Raw genomic sequence first — 19,474 nt, 5'->3', positions numbered from 1 at the left:
TGTACCAAAAGAAACAATTATAGAATCATGAGATATGATAAAGATTTATTCGGTGTGCATAATGAAGTACAGCAAAAAGAATAGAGCCCAAGTTCTAGAATCTTAAGTTAAATCTCAAAAGTAAAAGGAAAAAAAAAATCATACAAACAGCAAAAGAATATCATTGAGAAGTTGACACGAAGAAAAGGTAAAAGGGAAAGAGAATGCAAAGTCTACCTTACATATAAACTTTAATAAATAGCGGTTTTGAATGAGGAAAGCTTTTCATACCAAATGAGCGCTTTGCCACAGCCAACAGCCAACAGCCAAAAATGTCGGCCAGAAGTGGTTAGTGACTGTTCGATACACAACACAGATTTGCACACTATAAATTTTGTCTTCAATGTGGTGTAAAGGAGCCCTATGCTGAAGTGGTCTGAAGCATTTTTCGCCCATTTGTCTTGAACATGATTTTTATCCTTCGATGTCTCACTTTATCTATAGGAAGCAGTTATGCAGACAGATTAGTACGTAATAATAAGCGAAAACTCTGAAGTACTTAATCTAAGAGTATGACAAACTTGTTTAGGCGTTCACGTTCCTGACCTGAGTTCCACAACCAAAAACGCCTGATGTGCTGAGCAAAAGGAATATAAGAACTAGAGAAACTTGAAAGTCTAAAATTTTAGAACTCATTATACTATTATTCCTAAACACAAGAATGTGAAGAATCTTCTGAAATCAAGAAAGCTGGCAGTCTAATTCTGGTTCTTGACATCTACCATATAATTTTTATTCTTCTTCAGATTATCGAATGGATGGGACCAGAAACTCCATCATGCTGCTGTAAGTCACATTTGTGATGCCACTTTGTTTCACTCCTTGGGCACTTTCCATGAATTTTGTCAACAAACAACTTGCTAGATGCTAATGACGTATTTTTTGCAAAATTGCAGTTCTGCCATCTCCATCTTTTCGTGATTCAACCAAATGCTAGACAGTAATACCGAGAATCATTTAATTTTCATTTAACATTAGAGCTCCATCATAGTCATCTTTGGATCTTCGTGATCTTGCTTTTTACCATATAAACATTCCCTGTTCATGAAAAATTAAGGTGTGGTGGAGCTGCACTGGAGCATACATTACCAATGTGCATAACCTGATAGTTTTGGAGGCGTCATACCCTTGTATCATCTCAAGAGCCAAGACATGGTCATCTTTGGATCTTCGTGATCTTGTTTTTTACCATATAAACAATGACTCATGCCCTGTTCATGAAAAACTAAGGTGTGGCGGAGCATACATTACCAATGTGCATAACCTGATAGGTTTGGAGGCGTCATACCCTTGTATCATCTCAAGAGCCAAGACATGGTTTGATGCGCTCATCAAACTTCTCTATGACTACATTAATAATTGCTTGACTACAGGAAAAGCCCCTCCACTCTTGGTTCTTTGATCAATCTCTTCCCAAAAAACAATGCCAATTTTTCTTAAACTATCTACTCCATTGTTGTCTGAATAAGCATAGTCATGGGGTAAAAAGTGTGAAATTTTCATTAGGTTCGCGTTTGACTTGATGAAAAAGCTAACCTAAACAAATCAAAACCAGACCTGTCAGTTAATTTAATGCAGAAAGTCGAAAGTCACAGTCAGAGTGCATCAGCTCAAACCAATTCATACAATTTCTAGTTGTTCACTTCTCATTTATCAACACATGAAGAGATAAATCCAGCAGGTCCATCAGTCTATGTGATTATGAAATGCTAAACAAAAAAATATCAGCTTTTCACATATAGCAAAATCATCATTGACATTTGAAGTACAATAAAGAGTACACCATCATCATCATCTGAGATGTATTCTTTCTTTATTCATAATATTTCTTCTGTGGCTGTGTTGTTTATCTGGAAAGACGACAACTAACATGAATCGCTAAAAATAACTATCACAAAGTTGCGATTCAGCATAGCTGCATAAAGCTCTATAAAGTATAATGGACTACCACAAAGTTGTTTCTTAGGATAACTACACACGACTATATAAGACATAGCAATATTAATAGGCAAAGTCTTTTATTTATTTTGTACTCTTTAAGGAAAAGGATGCCCCAGAAGTGTTTCACCGTTTCAACTTCTTCGTCGCTGTAGGATTTAGGCATCTGCCTTGTCTTGTGGGTAAATGGGCTTCCTTGAGAACACAAAGTGAACCCCCGGATCACTATGAGTGCAGGAGGTGTTGAACAGAATAGAGTTGTTAACACTCTGTACGTTGCTGTTCACAAAAGCAGTCATTGGTAGTTTTGTCTTCATATTCTCCTTCCTCTTCGACTTACCATCACTGCCGCTGCTACTACTGCTGCTGCTACCAGACTCGTTACCATCATTTTTTGCTAGCGAAGTGTTTTTGCGGGTATTATGGGAAAGAGTATGAGGGTTCCCAATGTTGCTATGCTTCTTGATGGAAGAATCCAGTTCCATGTATGCCCCTTTGTTCTCACCTGCTATAGTAATTACCCTCATGCCACCATCATGATGCGACTCATCCGATTTCTTATGATTCTCCTTTTCCTTATGGCGAATGCTTTCCTTCTTCACATTCTGGCCAAAACTAGGTTTTTCGTCATCACGCTTCCTTTGAGGTTCTTCCATCCTTCCTATGCGCTCTTGGACGAGCACGTTCTTTTGTTCAGCCACCAAACTCTTACTTTCAGGCTCAGGTACAGGTTTTAGCTGGGAAGGAGGCAATGAAAGTGGAGAAGGAGGAGGAGCCGAAGACTTCATCTTGGGGGATGCAGGTGGAGTCCTTGAAGAAGCTTTAATGATTTTGGGAGATTCAGGTGGGCTTGGATCACGAGTGGCGGCTCTTTGAATCGGAGAAGTTGGTAACGAAGATGACACTATTTTGGGTGGAGACACTACCGTTCTTGCCAGAATAGGCGCAGTTAACGTCACTGGTTCCTCTGATACACGAGGTGGTGATACAGGCAATGATGAGGAAATCGGTGGTCTAGGTGTTGGAGTAGTTGGCACCGACAATGAATTTAGTTGTCTGGGTAATGGAGTTGTCGGAACTGAAGACACGGGTCCTAAAGTTTGCTGTTTCGGGGACTGTGGCACAGATGAAGAGGTTTCCCGGCGTTCGGTAATTGGTTCAGATGTTACCAACGACGGTGTTTGAGCCGGTGCTGGTGGAGCAGGACGAGGTTGAGGTTGTGAAGGTATAACGATTGAAGGCCTAAGTGCCGGAACAAATGTGGGTCGAACAGGAGGTGGAGGTCTAGTCTGGGGTGGGGGTTCCATTCGAACCTGAGAAGCTAAACGAAACCAAGGACGACTTGGCTGTTGTTGTTGTTGTTGCTGTTGATTCTCCATTATAGGGAGGATTCAAGAATTACACCTAAGTTCTCAAAACTACTTATAAAAAAGAAGAAGAACAAACAAACATAGAATGAATGAATGAATGAAAACCTAAACTTATAGTTCTTATTTATAATATCCATAAAGTAACAATCAACGGCAACGAATCAATAAACCCTAAAAAGATAATCAAAATTTTAACATGTATAGAGTAAGATTAAGAAAAGAAAAGGGAAAAAGCATCTGATTCTGAGAAGGGAGGCAACACGCACCTATTTTTTCATAAAGTTCAGATTCATTTGGCCCCAATTTTTTTTTCCCGGCTGATAAATTTCTGAGAGATATAAACAAAAACTGTTACCTTATTTGTTATGACTTTGCTTGTATTGTGAAGATGTTTGATTCTAATCTTCTTTTCCCCACATTCTAGCCTTCTGATTGCTTGAGGGTTTGAAGAATCAGAATAAATTATGAAGAAAACGATGAAATTTGAAAAGTAGATGAAGTGGTGGTTCACAACTTCACGTTCTTCAGAAAGATGTAGTATCCACACCAAGCCATCTCTTCACAGTTCATCATCGTTTAAACCCTAATTTCTCCTATGATTAAACCCTAGTTTTTTCACTGTTTAAATCCCTAATCTTCTTTCTAGAGAGGGAATGTTTCCCGCGCCCGTTATAAACGGCAACGTTTTGTTAGAAACGTTGTCTATTTCTCTGAAACTGGTCTACGGTTTTTGTAACAACAAATGCATGTCGCTGTTAAATCTTTGTAACAGTTTTAACCAACGCCTCTCTTTTACTCTTTTACGTAACATATTAAGTAGAGGGGTTGGGCCATTGGAGGGGTGGGAATTTTGCCCATGAGCCCGAACCCGCCCACGGGCACCCGAGCCCAACGAGAACCATGGACGCCCGCGCCCGTCTCGGACACAACCCGCCCAGCCCACCAAATTTTGGTGGGTGGGCATGGGTTAAAATCTCTACCCGCGTACCCGCCCATGCCCGCACCCGTTTAACCTTACCCAATGTCCAATGATAACCAACCAAATTACATCAACTTTATGGGTTGATGAATCGCAGTTGTCTATGTTCCTAGGTTTAGTTGAGATGGTAAACAATATGTTTAAGGGCAATCACACGAACCCAATACATTGCTTTGCAATGGCCCAAGCGAACTCTTTGTAGAATACTGAAGTAGTCTTTGACTTTGAGGGAACAAAGAGTGGGATAAGTTTATATTATATCTCATGAGAATTCTTCATTAGTTTTCAATGTGAGATTAAATTCCTAAAAGGAACAACACAAATAACGTCTAGTTTTAATCCCACGTTGTTTCTTTAGAATCAGGAAAGGTGTTTGCAGATTCTATAAAAAAAAGAGGAAAAAGTGATTTTTTTTTCAAGTCATGAGATTACCCGCTACCCGCCCGCCCATACCCGAATTACCCGAGCTTCTTAATGGGCTTGGGCGGGTAATGGGCAAGGCGAATTTCAAAATTGCCCGCCCAATTAACCCGCTTACCCTAATAGCCATTGAAATTTTGTGCCCGACCCGCCCAGCCCGATGCTTCAAGTGCCCATGGACGCCCATACCCGCCCAATTCCCACCCCTAGGCCATTGGTCCAAAAAGGGGGCCAAAATGAAAATCCCACCCAAAGTTGCCTAAAAATGAAAGGGAGGTCCAATGTGTCAGTTTGGGGGGTCAAAATTACGTAAAGGGCCCTTAGAAAATAAAGTATTTACGTTCATGCCATCGAAAATTCTCGGGAAACGATTTTTTTTCTGAAAAATAATCTGACAACCCGTCCATCAGAATCTGTACTGTTCAGAAAATTACAGAACAGCCACCGAAAAATTCCCGGGAAACGAAATTTTTTTCTGGAAATTATTTTATTTACTAGAAATTTTTTTCTATACTAGACATTTTTGCTGGGCGGGAATTTGAAATTTCGTTAAAAAATTTGAAAAATTTGGCGGGAATTTGAAATTTCGTAAAAAAAAATTCAAATTTGGGCGGGAATTTGAAATTTCGTTTGAAAATTTCAAAACTTCGAAAAAAAAAATTTGTGACCTGGAAATTTTTTTCTGTACTCGACACTTTTGCTGGGCGGGAATTTAAAATTTTCAAAAAAATTTGAAAATTTGCAATTTCGTTTGAAAATTTCGAAAAAAAAATTTCGTTTGAAAATTTCAAAAAATTTTTGAAAATTGGAATTTTTTGTGTACGAGAAATTATTTTATTTACCGGGAAGAGATGGTTTGCTGGGCGGGAATTTGAAATTTCGTTTCAAAATTTCAAAAAATTTTGAAACTTTGAATTTTTCGTGTACTGGTAAATTATTTTATTTACCAGACATTTTTTTTTTCCAGGAAAACGTCAGCATGTCCCGTCCAAGGGCAAGAGGGGAATAAAAAAAAAAACTGACATTTGGACCTGCAACTAATTTTTGGGCAAGAGTGGATTTTTTTTGGGTTTACCCCCCAGATTTTGGACTGTTGACTCAAAAATCCTATTAAGTAAGATGCGAATACGCAAAGATAACCACCAAATTTAAACTCTTACAGATCAGACCTAAAGTCCAATTATACTATTAGTCTAAAGTTCATATGCAGTAATGCACTTACACAAGATCGAATTTGAGACTTATGTATTACTGAGTAGATGCACTACCAACTGAACAAGAAGTTGTTGCCAATTCATGATAAATTTCATGTATCCGCATTACGGATAAGCATATAAAATGACCAAATAATATATAACTATCTTTTTGTTTATGTTATCTATAATCACTACAGTGTGAGCTCATCCGTCGACAGTTCGATAATGCTTATTATATACGTGACTCACGCTTGTAAAAAAAACATTTAAAACTTAATAGTGAAGAAAATATATCTAGGAACACATCTTTTTCCGCACACAAAAATCAATTAAAATCTTTACAAGCAAAGCGATTAAGATTATCGAAATGGTATTTGTTTGAGTCGTATGTATACGTCAAAGGGGCCTTCACGTCCGGATTCTCTTAAATGAGTATTTTTTATTCGGGAAATGATAAAGTTACAAAAGATTTTGACAAAAAAAGGTTCCCAGCTGATGTGGCGGGCGTGGTTTCAAACTTTGAACAAATCTAGGCCGTTGAGAGATGAAAATCACAACCGCCACATCAGCTGGGAATTTTTTTTGTCAAAATCTTTTGTGATTCTAGCATCTCTCTTTTTATTCAGTACTGTCAAATTAATGTTTAATTACTACAAGATGATACAAGAAAAGCTAGTACATATTTTTTGTTGCAAAGCTAGTATATTTTTGAACGGAAACAAATTAAAATAACTATTATAATAATGTTTTACCACGAAATACAACCAAAGAAAATGAGAAAGAAAGTCCAAATAACCCGTCTTTATTCATTGTCAAAATAGATACAATTATACAATTATATGGAAAAACCTAGAAGGGTGCCAAACACATGTGACAATAAAAATGATTATTCTAAGATTATATAAAGATAGTAAGTTTAGAATATTAATATTAAAAAACAACCATTACTTCTGCTATAAATGTAGCAGTCTGATTTAAAACAATCCAAGACAACATTTTTACTTTTTTTTTGATGAAATGACAACATTTTTACTTGAAAGATAAAATAGAAAAACAGAGACATTTTGAAGGGGGCACTAAACCCACTTGTAGCACTGGTGTGGACACTGTGGTACTGTGGTCCATCAATTTTGGAAGGGAAGGCTTTTGTAAAGCCATATAAGGCACTACAAAACTGGTGAAGCATATTTTCAAATCCCTAATATTAAGTTTTTTATTAGGTCCCTGCTCAATCAAAGAAACTCCACTTCACTCCACTCCTTTTCCTTTTTCCCCTTTTTGAAGGCATATTTTTTGTTATGATTCAGTGTTTTTTTTTTTTTGGAAATAAACCAGAATTTTCATTCACACGAAGGAATACAATCCAACACATTATATGGGTTTGAGAGTTTTGACTCCTTTGAATACATGAATACAACATTGATTCACTAAAGTATATAACAACGTGAAACTTACAAAAGTAAAGACAACATAAATGGAAAGAAGTACAATATAGCAAAATTAAAATAAAAAGACCCAATAGGTCACAAATTAAAGATCCTAAAGACCACGAAGGAGACTCTAAAAGTCGTGAACGTTATTATACTTAATGAAGAAGAATGAACCAAGTAGAGACGCATGACAGTTGCATCAATAACACCACACAACCATGGATCCACCATCTTTAAGCTGAGAAGAACTCTTTTAGTGTTATGGAGATTGATGATGAAGAAACTAGTAGGGGTAAGTGATGAAGGCCGACAAAAGCACGCGGATCACACCATAACCCAAAACTGATTTTGTAGGTCGATATTGAACGAGAAACCACCATTGTTATGTTTGTTGCATCTTTAGATTTGGTTCTTTTTCCAATCAAACCATTACAATTATAAAAAAAAAAAAAAATTATCCTATGTCCGGCCGAATCCCGACGAGGGTACTTGGATGGACAAGATCTAGTGAGAGAAACCCAACACTTTCTCTCACAAGATTTGAACCAGCCAAGTACCCAGCCGGGATTCGGCCGAGATATTGGTCGGGCATAACATCAACTCTATGAGATCACCCCAAGGACGCCTTCAACATCCAGGGGTCACAGACCCACCATGGAACCCTGTTCAAGAAGTGGAACGCATTAACTATCCACTCTCAGATTGGACAGTAAGGGTCGGAGAAGAGCAATCACTCATTCTTAAGACCAAAAAGTTGGACAGAAAAGGGGGGAAAGCTCTCCATTCCTGATTCTCCTGTAGCTGGATTCTCCGGAACCGCAAGAATTCTTAGAATGGGATTCCAACTCAACACCTTTTGAAATTTTGAGAAGAGTTGCTCTTTAGAGAGCACAATACAATGAAAGTTGTAAACTGTGTTGGGGGGGGGGGGGGGTCGGATAACTGAGTGATAAAAAAGATTCTTTAATGACTGAACTCGGAATCAGTAATGTGTCTTGATATTGAGCCTCAAGTATTTGGCTAGACGTAGCTGGTCACGTCGGCCTTTCGGTTGGAGTCAACTTTTTTACTTGGCCCACAAATGTGTAAACGAGCTTACCTTTTTCCTTTAATGGGTTACTCAGTTTTGCCCCCAATTTGCGAATAATTGATTATTTTGGCTCTCAACTATGTTCGACCCTTCTACTTTTTTTTTTGTTGAACTGTAAATAGCATCAACCAACCAAAGTACTTTTACATTGTCTATTACGATACTGATTAACTAGAAGTAAGGTACATTATTCCATGTCTTCGATCGATCTTTTATTCGCGCCCATTTTGCAAGCTTGTCCGCCAAAGAATTGAGGTTCCTTTTAATGAATCTGAATTTGACTCTATTGAGTCTGCCTTTGATTTCCTTAATTTTGTTGATGTGTATCATCGATTGTCATTGGATTTGATGTATGAGATTGTTCAGATGCTGAATAAGGTTGTTGTTATCGCTTTCTATGATTATAGAATACTGGGACTGTTCGACCCTTCTACTTGACCCACAAATGTGTACGGAATTTCGATTTGGCTCCCAAATTTTATTAAAGTTTTCAATTCCACTTTTATAGTATTTTTGTAATACTATTTTTTTTTAATTCATCCACCTCATTGTTTTTTTCTCTTCCACTTCACTGCCTCACTCCTCCACTTCACCTTCTCCTTTTCCAGTCAAGGTCGCAAACATAAAATTGTCAGCAGTCAAACAGCCGGTGACTTTGAAAAAATTAAAGAAAAGTTAAATTTTAGAATTCTATTTTCTATCTTCTTTCTTCTTCCACTTCTACCACTACCACCCTTCTTTTTTTCTCTATTAGCATCTCTCTCTCTAGGTTGGTGCCACTTCAATGGAAACTCGACCAAACGGAACCAACCTAGATAGAAAGTGTTGGTAATGGTGGAGGAAGAAACACTGAAAGAGGAGAGTTAGAAATTTGGAATTTTATTGATTTTATACATATTTATTTTTCTTTTGTTTACTAAAATTTTCATACATTTTATTTTCCTTTTGTTTACTAAATCTTAATTTGCTTTAGTGTTACTTCGTCGATCTTTCAGATGTATTTATATCAAGATCATTGATTAATTGAAGAGGAACTACGAGAAGTAGAGTAACCGTTTAGCATACAAAGACATACATTTATCCTGATACGATCAAGATGTCACACAAGCAAATGTGCTTTACGATTGGTACTTGAAATCCCAAGTGTTAAAAATTTCCATCGGTAGATGTTAAACCAAATGTTGGTAGTTAAATTATAAGATCCTATCACAGTAAATATCTATTCTGAAGCCATGATTCAGTATTTAGTTTGCTCTGGAATAATGTATGGACAATTTTATTGTATTCACCAAATAAGGGAAGTATGATCTTTACATCACGTCTGGGCATTTGGTCTAGTGGTATGATTCTCGCTTTGGGTGCGAGAGGTCCCGAGTTCGATTCTCGGAATGCCCCCATATTATATTTTTGTGTTGGTTTGTTTGTTTATCTATTGTATTGCGACATGTTATGAATCTCTGGTACAGTGGTACATGTAATATTTTAACTAAAAAAATGGTCGAATTCTCAAGGCCAACTTCTCTTTTGTGACAATAAGATGCAACAATTTCTTATATCTTAAATTGATGTACGTAATTTTTGTAACTTAAAGTAGAACATCACTGGTATACCATTACTCTTACACGATAACATGATATAACTAAATTCAGTTATAATGGTATAGTCTTTTTGAAGGTGTACAAATGACATGCCCTATTTGTAATTCATCTACGACATACTAATAAAGGAAGATAAAAAAGCAACATTAGACAAGAAGTTTGGTTTACAAATATTTTACAAAAATTTCTCTAATTACAAACTAAATCCACGAGCAAAATTTCGGAGCATTCAGACGAGCTAGAACATTAAAGAATCGGAATTTCCGAAGTCTCCAATTCAAAATTTTGGAACAGTTCTTTTTCATTTTCAACAAGAATAGTTTTTTTTTTTTTTTTTTGTTGAAATACAAGAATAATTCTTTTTCATCAAATAGAAAACAACCACAGGATGGGTGTGTGCCTATGTGGTTAGGTAGGTTTGAAATCTACCTAACCACCAACCATATGCAATTAGTTACGGAAGTCTCTTTGGTTCCTTGACATCCAATCAAAAGCAACATTTTATTACCTTATGTTCATCAAAAGTTGGATGGAAACCATACCTATTTTCTTGTAGTAGTCCATCAAATTTATGAGTATAGGTGTTTTGGTAGGATTTTTATGTAAAAAATAAGTCTACTTCGACTTTGATATTTTGGTTATTTGCTCTATACTGATATTTCATGTCATTGATCCAATGAAGTTTTTCATCTACATGCTGCATGATGTCTTGAACTCTTGACTAGTACATGTATACATATGATGTACACGAGATATATGTCTAATCTATTTTATTTTGCCCGTGATCGATGTGAAGTGTTTGTGATAATGACACACAAGTTTGCGTTATAACTTTTATCAGTGGGGTCGTGACTCCTAACCTATATGTTCGACGTGTTCTGATACGTTAGCAAACCCACCATGACACGATGATCCTGACCTTCAACTCTTCATCGCATGGGTCACATCTATATACAAATAGTAGAGGATGTGATACTTAACATGTTTAACTAAGGGTTTGATTTGGTCAATCAATGGGGTTTTCATGACCCAATATCTGCACCAATATGGGTTTCTCAAATTGTCAAATGGATTCGTCTGCTCTAACGTTACACTCCATACTTGTAGACGTTTCCTTGTAGTCACAAGTTGATGTTTTGATTCAAACGAAATCTCATCAGGGACATAGTATGTATTTTGTTACATATAGAGATTGTTCCAAGAACAAAAAAGGTAAATCTGATCAACTGATGTAAGTGTAATAACAAGATCAAAGTTCTTTAAAAAAAATAATATCAAATTAATTACAAAGATCAAATTAGAGGGTAAAAAGTCAGTACCGAAATTTACAAATGAAAAGTACTTTCATAATTTCTATCTTATAATGAGTTTTTTGTTAGAACATTAGTAGAGCTTACCATAACCAACATCCAAGTTATTTCAGATGGTAAACTTTTGAACCATAGTTGTTTTATGCACGAACAAAACATATTAAATATCAAAACGAGGCTGCCATTTACTCGAGTCAAATAAACTAACATCCTTAAATATGACTCAAATCATTTCACATCTCTAAACTGAAATTTATGGATGGAGATAGTTCGCTTGTATCAAATTTCTGATGGGACATTGATACACCAAAACTCATAAATCAAACAAACATGATCTAGCTAACATGCGCCACGTGACTAGTTTACAGACGTATCATCACTTCATCCTTCCCCCCTCCTCTCTCTCTCTCTCTCTAACTGGTAGCTCTCCAATCTTTCCCGTCTATTTAAGCACAAGGATATTCCGACAACCTTTCATCGCTCTGCTTTCTTTCCATTTCCTTTTCTTTACTCGTTCCGGTTCTCTCACTTATAATTCGCCGCCAACTCCAATCAATATCCAGACCTTCAATTCAGGTACATTTCTCTTCCTTTTTTCAAGATTTGATTTGATTTAATTCGTTCAAGTGTGAAATTAGATTCAGATTTGATGTCATTTTTTGTAAATTTCATGTCCAGATCGAGAATTTATAGTGTTTGGATCAAACTGATCTTGCAAGGTCTGATCTCTTCGTTACTGAAGAATGCGTGTGTTTGAATTGATTTTGTTTTGATATTTTCGTGTTAGGTTTGTAATTAAGTGCGAGATCTGGTGGTTTGAGTCTTTGATTAGTAGATAGAGGTTTAATGTGGTAGAATTTAGTGTTTTTCTTTCAAATCTGTATTAAAGTTTGAGTTGAAGTTCTAATTATTTAATTAGTTTTTTGTTATCTCAATTCGTTAATTGATTTGATCTACCTAATCTAATCTGATCTCGTAATCATTCACGCACTTAAATGTATGTTAAAGATCTAGCAGATACCGTATAATGTGTTTAATTTTGTGATTATGTGCAGCTTTTTGAACAGATTTGATAGATTGCGTTAAATTGTGTGATTAAGTGATTCATTTAGGCAGTGCTAGATCTATAGATCTGTATTCGATTATAGATTCAATTGATACTGGAAGATTTCTTGATCTATCACTTAATTGGCTTCATAAAATCTGCATTTTATTGTTGTAGATGAGATCAAAAGAAATGTCATTTACTTGCATGGCAATTGACAATGTAGTATGACATCGATACTTTTTTGCTTTTATACTAAAAAAAGAACATATTTGTACTGTTATAATAGTAATATTTGGTAACACTTCGCTTCGATTGATTTTCGAGGTTGTTGCCTTTTCTTTTCCGGACATTTTGTTAATATTAGAAGTTGTTGTGGTTGATCCAATTCTAGACACAGTAAATGGAAATAATTACTACTTCAGTAATGAGCATTTTAGGCTTATCTGCTTAGGCTTTGATCATTTTATTGAATGCTTAATCTGGTGGATAACTAGATAAGATCGTGTGATCAACTCGCATTTTGTGTTTTCTTCCATAAGTGTTAGTGGAAGTCTTTACCCTTCTCACCTAGTCCCGCTGTTGCCTAAAGCTACTTGCCTAATGCATGAAGTCCCCTGTTAGTCTAGTTTCACAAGTTGGTTCTATTTTTTTTAGTAGTTTTCTAGTATCTCATCAACAGTATTTACCTAGTCACATTTGTGCTCTGACCTACTTCAGATCTGAACAAATGATATAATAGAATATTCAAGTAACCATGTTTTTGTAAGGTCAAAAGGGATGGAGTACTTATGTTTCTTAGCTATTTTTTTGAATGATCTAAATTTAAGTTAAAAGTATAATCTGTTTGCAGATTTTCTTGAGTGCACCTGTACATCATGGCTACCGGGCAACTGTTTTCTCGGACCACGCAGGCGCTATTCTACAACTATAAGCAACTCCCAATCCAACGGATGCTTGATTTCGACTTCCTCTGTGGTGTGTAGCTTTTTCTCTCTGGTTCCCCTTAAAATGAATAAATTTTTCTAGTTTCAGCTTTTCTCTCTGGTATCATGTTAACTTTTAATATTGAATTCTGTGCCTATCCAGGAAGAGAAACACCTTCCGTTGCTGGTATTATAAACCCTGGCGCTGAGGGATTTCAAAAGCTCTTCTTTGGTCAAGAAGAGATTGCAATTCCTGTTCATTCAGCGTATGCTATAGTTTTTCTCATTTGTTTTCTCTCTTCTTTCCAAACAAACAGTTTACATGAAATGCACCTAATTGGCTGTGGCCAACTTCATAATAAAAACTGTTTTCCTCTAATGTATTTTCAATATTTTTTTTCACATCTTTTCCGTTTGTTTTGCAGTGTCGATGCAGCTTGTGCTGCACATCCAACTGCTGATGTTTTTATCAACTTTGCCTCGTTTAGAAGGTCAGTAGTGATATTATACGAACATACCAAAGAGCATACTATGTTCCATCATATTGAATAGCAATTCGTTTGGTGAACTTGCAGTGCAGCTGCATCTTCCATGGCTGCTTTGAAACAGCCAACCATTAGAGTTGTAGCTATAATTGCTGAAGGTGTTCCTGAGTCAGATACCAAGCAATTGATTGCATATGCAAAGGCAAATAATAAGGTGAGAGCAAATGTTGCAAAAACTACTTAGTACGGACCACTTGGAAATCTTTGTGGATGAAAATACGAAATCTTTTACATATCCCTTTATCTACAAGTTCACATATTGGTCTTTATAATTATTCAAAAATCATTTATATATGTTTGTTTTCGGTTGTTGTTGAAAAATTGCTTTGTATCTAACCTTCATAATTAATTGTCCGCAGGTTGTTATTGGACCTGCTACAGTTGGAGGCATTCAAGCCGGAGCCTTTAAGATTGGTGACACTGCTGGAACAATTGATAATATAATCCAGTGCAAGCTTTATAGGCCAGGATCCATTGGTTTTGTGTCCAAATCTGTACGTATTTATTTGAGTCTCTTTTAGGGTCTGCCTCCATCTATATGTATTTCCACTTTCCAGTTCCTTTTACATTCGATTATGTGTTTGTGAAATCTGAAAATTGTGTTTTTACTACCACAGGGTGGCATGTCTAATGAACTCTACAACACTATAGCACGAGTAACAGATGGAATATATGAAGGTACTAGTAGCTACATTTTCTTCCTGATTACCATTTCTTATGAACATTTAGCCTCTAAATGAAGATTTGTCGTCCAATATTTTGCAGGCATAGCAATTGGAGGAGATGTATTCCCTGGATCAACTCTTTCTGATCATATCCTGCGGTTTAACAACATTCCTCAGGTGCATTCCTGCTTACAAAGTCTCCTACATTATAGGAGTCTTTTGTCAACTTCACATTACATGTAGCTGGCTTTCATAAAATAAGTGGGGCTAATTATTTTATACTCTTTCTTACATTTCATAACAATGGCTAGTTTTAAACCTAGGACTTCACCTGTAAGTTCGTTCATTCTAAGCTCATGCATTTGATGATCCCTCCACTCAACCTCCATGGATTTCTTTTAAATTAGTGTTTGCCAACTCTTTTGTGAACAAGAAACCTTGACCTTTATACTTGTTAGCTGTCCACTTATAACAGCTTTTGATGCTTGCCTGACCAGAAACCAAAGAGTAGAACCTAGTTTACAATTTTACATAAACATGCAATTTTCCCTTACAACTTCGTATTCACCAGGTATGCCCTACTTACACTTAGATTCACCGATATCATTATTTGCTTCAAACCTTAAAGAGTAGTCTGGCAGTCTTTATCTCATAATTAGTCGTTGAACTAGCAATTTATCAAATACATAGGTGTACTAGCTACTTACCAACATCACGGTAGAAGATTGTCAAGTTCTGTCACTGATACCTTCTTATTTTAGTTTATTCAGTAATCCATCTTTTATCTAAATTTTAAATTTTCTTTTTCCGGTTTAGTGGGTTTCATTTATATGTGTGCCTGTACATTCAGATCATAAGATTCTAGAATCTGATGCTTGAATCCTTTTCCATTTGGTAGCACTATATATCAACGCAGAAGGCTCGATTTTCATGTCACGTTCCTTTGATAAATTATCCTAACATAGTATCTCGTCTTGCTTGACATATTTTTCTGATTTTACTCAGGTCAAAATGATGGTTGTGCTTGGGGAACTAGGTGGGAGAGATGAGTACTCTTTGGTTGAAGCCTTGAAGCAAGGAAAGGTCAATAAACCAGTTGTTGCTTGGGTTAGTGGAACCTGTGCTACACTTTTCAAGTCAGAAGTGCAATTCGGTCATGCTGTAAGTTGTTTGCCTCAATGCAACTTTATATTTTAAATAAAGGAAGTCTAGAAATTTTGTTGCACTGAAATCGAACTTTCTCTGGACTTAGTAAATAATAATAAAATTGATTTCCAACTGTTTTGTTACTACCCATTTGTTTCTTTCATCGTTGTATTTTGGAAAGCCAAAACTTGTGTTTCTGGGGAAAAGGGAGATACCGCTCTTTGTCGCAAAACTATTTCCAAGTTCGCAAGGTTTCCCAAGTCCAAACCTATCTGTTCTCTTTCACTGTTAGGACAGGAATGAAAAAATGATGGGACAAATTTGCTTTGTACAATCCAACAAAAGAAAGCTTACCTTAGCCCTTTCACTTTATTCTTCTCATTTGTTGTTTTTTTTTGCTTTTCTGTAATTTTAACCATTTTTAAATAACATTAGCCTCCATTATGTTTTTCAAAACACTCACATCAATATATTTTTAACTTCGTCTTTGTCCGTGGACTAGTTCTGTATTCTAACTATCCTGATGTCAAAACCAGGGTGCAAAAAGTGGTGGTGAGATGGAGTCTGCACAAGCAAAAAACCAAGCATTAAGGGAAGCAGGAGCTGTTGTTCCAACATCATTTGAAGCACTTGAATCTGCCATAAAAGAGACATTTGACAAACTAGTACGTATCCATAACTCCATGCCCTATTGTTTATTTTGTTTAGGGCGACTCAATCTCTATCATACTTGAACTAGAAAACATATTCCGCCAACTACCTAGCTTATTTACAAGTGGGATTTTTTTCTTGTCACTAGGTTGAAGAGGGAAAAACTACGCCAGTAAAAGAATTCAAGCCTCCTCAAATTCCCGAGGATCTTAACATTGCCATTAAAAGTGGGAAAGTTCGAGCTCCAACTCACATCATCTCCACCATTTCTGATGACAGAGGTTTGATTTAGATTTCGCTTCTGGCTTGAAATTGTTGATCAACAGTTTAATCATATTAAACATATTTTTCCCCGTCTATGAAGGTGAGGAGCCATGTTATGCTGGTGTCCCAATGTCCTCGATAGTTGAGAAGGGTTATGGCGTGGGAGACGTTATCTCCCTCTTGTGGTTCAAACGTAGTCTTCCCCGTTACTGTACACAGTTTATTGAGGTAAGCTTTTGATCAAAGATTTAGTTTGTTAAATTTACAGTTCTCCACTAAAAAACATTTTTTTGTTATATCTAACTGTTTAACTGAATTACATTATTGGTCAGATCTGTGTTATGTTATGTGCTGACCATGGTCCTTGCGTCTCTGGTGCTCACAATACCATAGTTACCGCAAGAGCTGGAAAAGATCTAGTTTCAAGTCTTGTCTCAGGTAAAACCTAATGCCTAATTGTTGATTGTTATCTAATAACATAGGACTATTTGAAGACTCTGAACTATGTAAACTAAAAGTTTTTCTCTATCAAAAACAGGGTTACTTACAATCGGTCCTAGATTCGGAGGTGCCATTGATGACGCTGCTCGATACTTCAAGGATGCTTATGACAGGGTAAGTCTTTCTACACGTTAGCTGTTTTCTGATGAAGTTGAAAATAGTTGCTAAAAATATTTCCCTTACGGTTCTGCGTTAATTTCCGCAGAGTCTTACACCTTACGAGTTCGTCGAAGATATGAAAAAGAAGGGTATTCGTGTTCCTGGAATCGGACACAGGTATGACCTTTTGTTCAGTCTTAATTGATAAATCAATACTTGCGATTTTTTGACAGCCTACACTTTTTAGATACTCTCTCACTAAATTTTGAGAATAGAAACCTAACTTTCTTGTTCTTTTATCAGGATCAAGAGAGGAGATAACAGAGACAAGAGAGTAGAGCTACTACAAAAATTTGCACGAACTCATTTCCCCTCCGTGAAATACATGGAATATGCCGTTGAAGTTGAAACCTACACATTATCAAAGGCAAACAACTTGGTTCTTAATGTTGATGGTGCCATTGGATCTCTCTTCTTGGATCTTCTTGCTGGTAGTGGAATGTTTAGCAAACCAGAGATTGACGAAATCGTCGAAATAGGATACCTTAATGGGCTCTTTGTACTAGCCCGTTCCATCGGTCTCATCGGGTAAGTTCAATTACACTCAGTTTCATCGTTATTTTCAATGATTGAGTTCAATTATACTACCTTCGAAATTAAGTTTGAAATTTATATATTCTGATAAAAAGTTGATCTCGTGTTCTTGTATGGGGGAATTGCAGGCACACTTTTGACCAGAAGAGATTGAAGCAGCCATTATACCGTCACCCATGGGAGGATGTTCTTTACACAAAATGATCTGATGATTCTAAATAGCCGTTGTAATTCCTTGATTTTTATTTCTATTGTTTATTTCAATTCTTGATTTTCATTCTTGCAATTTGCTCTTAGTTTATTTGTTAGCATGGTGTTTGTATGGTTACAATAGTAGGGTTTGTGTCTAAACCTCTTTAAATCAATCAATATTCATATTAACTTCAGTTCCAATTTTGGATTATGTGAAAGATTAATGGCTTTTTAAATTTCTGATTATCTAATTCAAAATAGTGAATGGGGAAATTAGCCAAAACTCCCCTGGCTAAATTTTGGTTGTTGAAAATGATTCATCTTTTCTGGGGCTGCAGCTCCCCCTTAAAGGGGTTTCAAAGTATAGTCTGGACAAATATCCCATTTGTATTGTTAGCAGGAGTCTAAACCTAGAAAATGTTGACATGTCACTTTAACCGAGACGGCCTCTCTGTCATATGTTTTCTTTATCTTTCATTCATTTATCGGCATAACTTTTCATTTTTTGGAAGTTGACTATGATAGTCGTGACATATATACATCAATAAGATGTGATAAACACGATAACGGTCAAATTTAAACTTTCACAAAAACAAGCCTAAAACCCAACCACGGTTTAGGCGCATATGCACTCCCAACTGAAGTATTAGTTGTTAGCTCGGCTTAACTCCCAACTGAAGTATTAGTTGTTATCTTGGGTTAACTCTTTAACCTAACTCATATGCTAGGCCTTTTCTTGTCTCCAAAATTAAAAAAGAAATTGTGGTTTTCATATAATTTTTCGAGTCGCAAAATTTTAAAGAGAATGTGTGGCTTTTGTCAAATTTTTCGGGGCAACAAAACTTTTTCTTCCTCGTCTCCGACCACCCACCTCCGACCCACCCCCACACCACCACAACCACTATTTCTCTCCTTTATCTCTCTCTATCTTTCTTCCCTTTCTTCTACTTTCTCTACTCTTACCACCATTTATCTTTTCTCTCTCCCTCCTCATCTCTCTCTCTCTCTCTTTCTTACCTTCTATCTAATTCAGCGAAGGGGAGAGAGGGAGAGAGAGAGAGGAAGGGGGTGAGAGAGGGAGGAGTATTATGAGAGTAGAGAAGGAATAACGGCGGAAGTTGGGGGAAATAAAATAAAAAATGTCAAAAAGATTTACGTAAAATTATGTAACTCGAAAATTTTCTTGCTTCTCTAAAGCGGTGGCCTGTAGTATACCTCTTCATTACAGTATACCACCTCATTGCACTATTTTGAATCACAGGGTATTTTCGATTATTTTTCTATACACTGATTGTATAGACGTATATAAGTATCAGATCCACCCCATGATCAGACATTTATCTCCATAAAACATAAGAAGATCATAACTAATTTAATTATTTGAGTAAAACATCTTGCAGTTAAGTATTTAATAAGTTAAGCTTCCTACACAACATTAATCGAAAATTTTCCTTCACCAACTTGATGAAATATCTT

General features: G+C 36.3%; 2 protein-coding genes, 1 long non-coding RNA gene and 1 other non-coding gene across 5 annotated transcripts; 2 read left to right on the top strand and 2 right to left on the bottom strand.

Annotated features, from left to right (window-relative positions):
- Window positions 1-20: 20 nt before the first annotated feature.
- LOC147559575 (uncharacterized) lies at window positions 21-3,955 on the bottom strand. 2 transcript variants are annotated; one of them, XR_015234625.1, is made up of 3 exons: window positions 3,614-3,955; window positions 577-1,575; window positions 21-477 (listed from the first exon to the last, which is right to left on the bottom strand). It is a non-coding gene; the product is annotated as an uncharacterized LOC147559575 (long non-coding RNA). The 2 variants fall into 2 exon arrangements; XR_015234624.1 differs by having other exon boundaries at window positions 586-1,575.
- On the bottom strand, window positions 1,756-3,356 carry LOC147559576 (uncharacterized). Its single transcript, XM_086661473.1, has one exon. The coding sequence runs from the start codon at window positions 3,354-3,356 to the stop codon at window positions 2,136-2,138; it is 1,221 nt and encodes a 406-aa protein (XP_086517599.1). The 3' UTR covers window positions 1,756-2,135.
- Window positions 3,956-9,785: 5,830 nt separating the features above from the next.
- TRNAP-UGG (transfer RNA proline (anticodon UGG)) lies at window positions 9,786-9,857 on the top strand. The gene has a single exon. It is a non-coding gene; the product is annotated as a tRNA-Pro (tRNA).
- A 1,704-nt stretch (window positions 9,858-11,561) lies between these two features.
- Window positions 11,562-18,199, top strand: LOC147559573 (ATP-citrate synthase beta chain protein 2-like). Its single transcript, XM_086661457.1, has 17 exons — window positions 11,562-11,946; window positions 13,269-13,393; window positions 13,505-13,607; window positions 13,767-13,832; window positions 13,917-14,040; window positions 14,246-14,380; window positions 14,504-14,564; window positions 14,652-14,728; window positions 15,557-15,712; window positions 16,234-16,362; window positions 16,497-16,629; window positions 16,713-16,840; window positions 16,945-17,050; window positions 17,151-17,227; window positions 17,319-17,389; window positions 17,516-17,800; window positions 17,935-18,199. The coding sequence occupies exons 2-17, from the start codon at window positions 13,294-13,296 to the stop codon at window positions 18,008-18,010; spliced, it is 1,827 nt and encodes a 608-aa protein (XP_086517583.1). The 5' UTR covers window positions 11,562-11,946; window positions 13,269-13,293; the 3' UTR covers window positions 18,011-18,199.
- Window positions 18,200-19,474: the final 1,275 nt, after the last annotated feature.

This window comes from Eschscholzia californica, unplaced genomic scaffold, assembly GCF_041429995.1.
Source record: "Eschscholzia californica isolate CP2 unplaced genomic scaffold, dmEscCali1.0.p SCAF_2, whole genome shotgun sequence".
NCBI classification, from domain to species: Eukaryota; Viridiplantae; Streptophyta; class Magnoliopsida; order Ranunculales; family Papaveraceae; genus Eschscholzia; species Eschscholzia californica.
The sequence above is the reverse complement of the archived record's forward strand: the minus strand, read 5'-3'. Positions and strand labels throughout refer to the sequence as shown.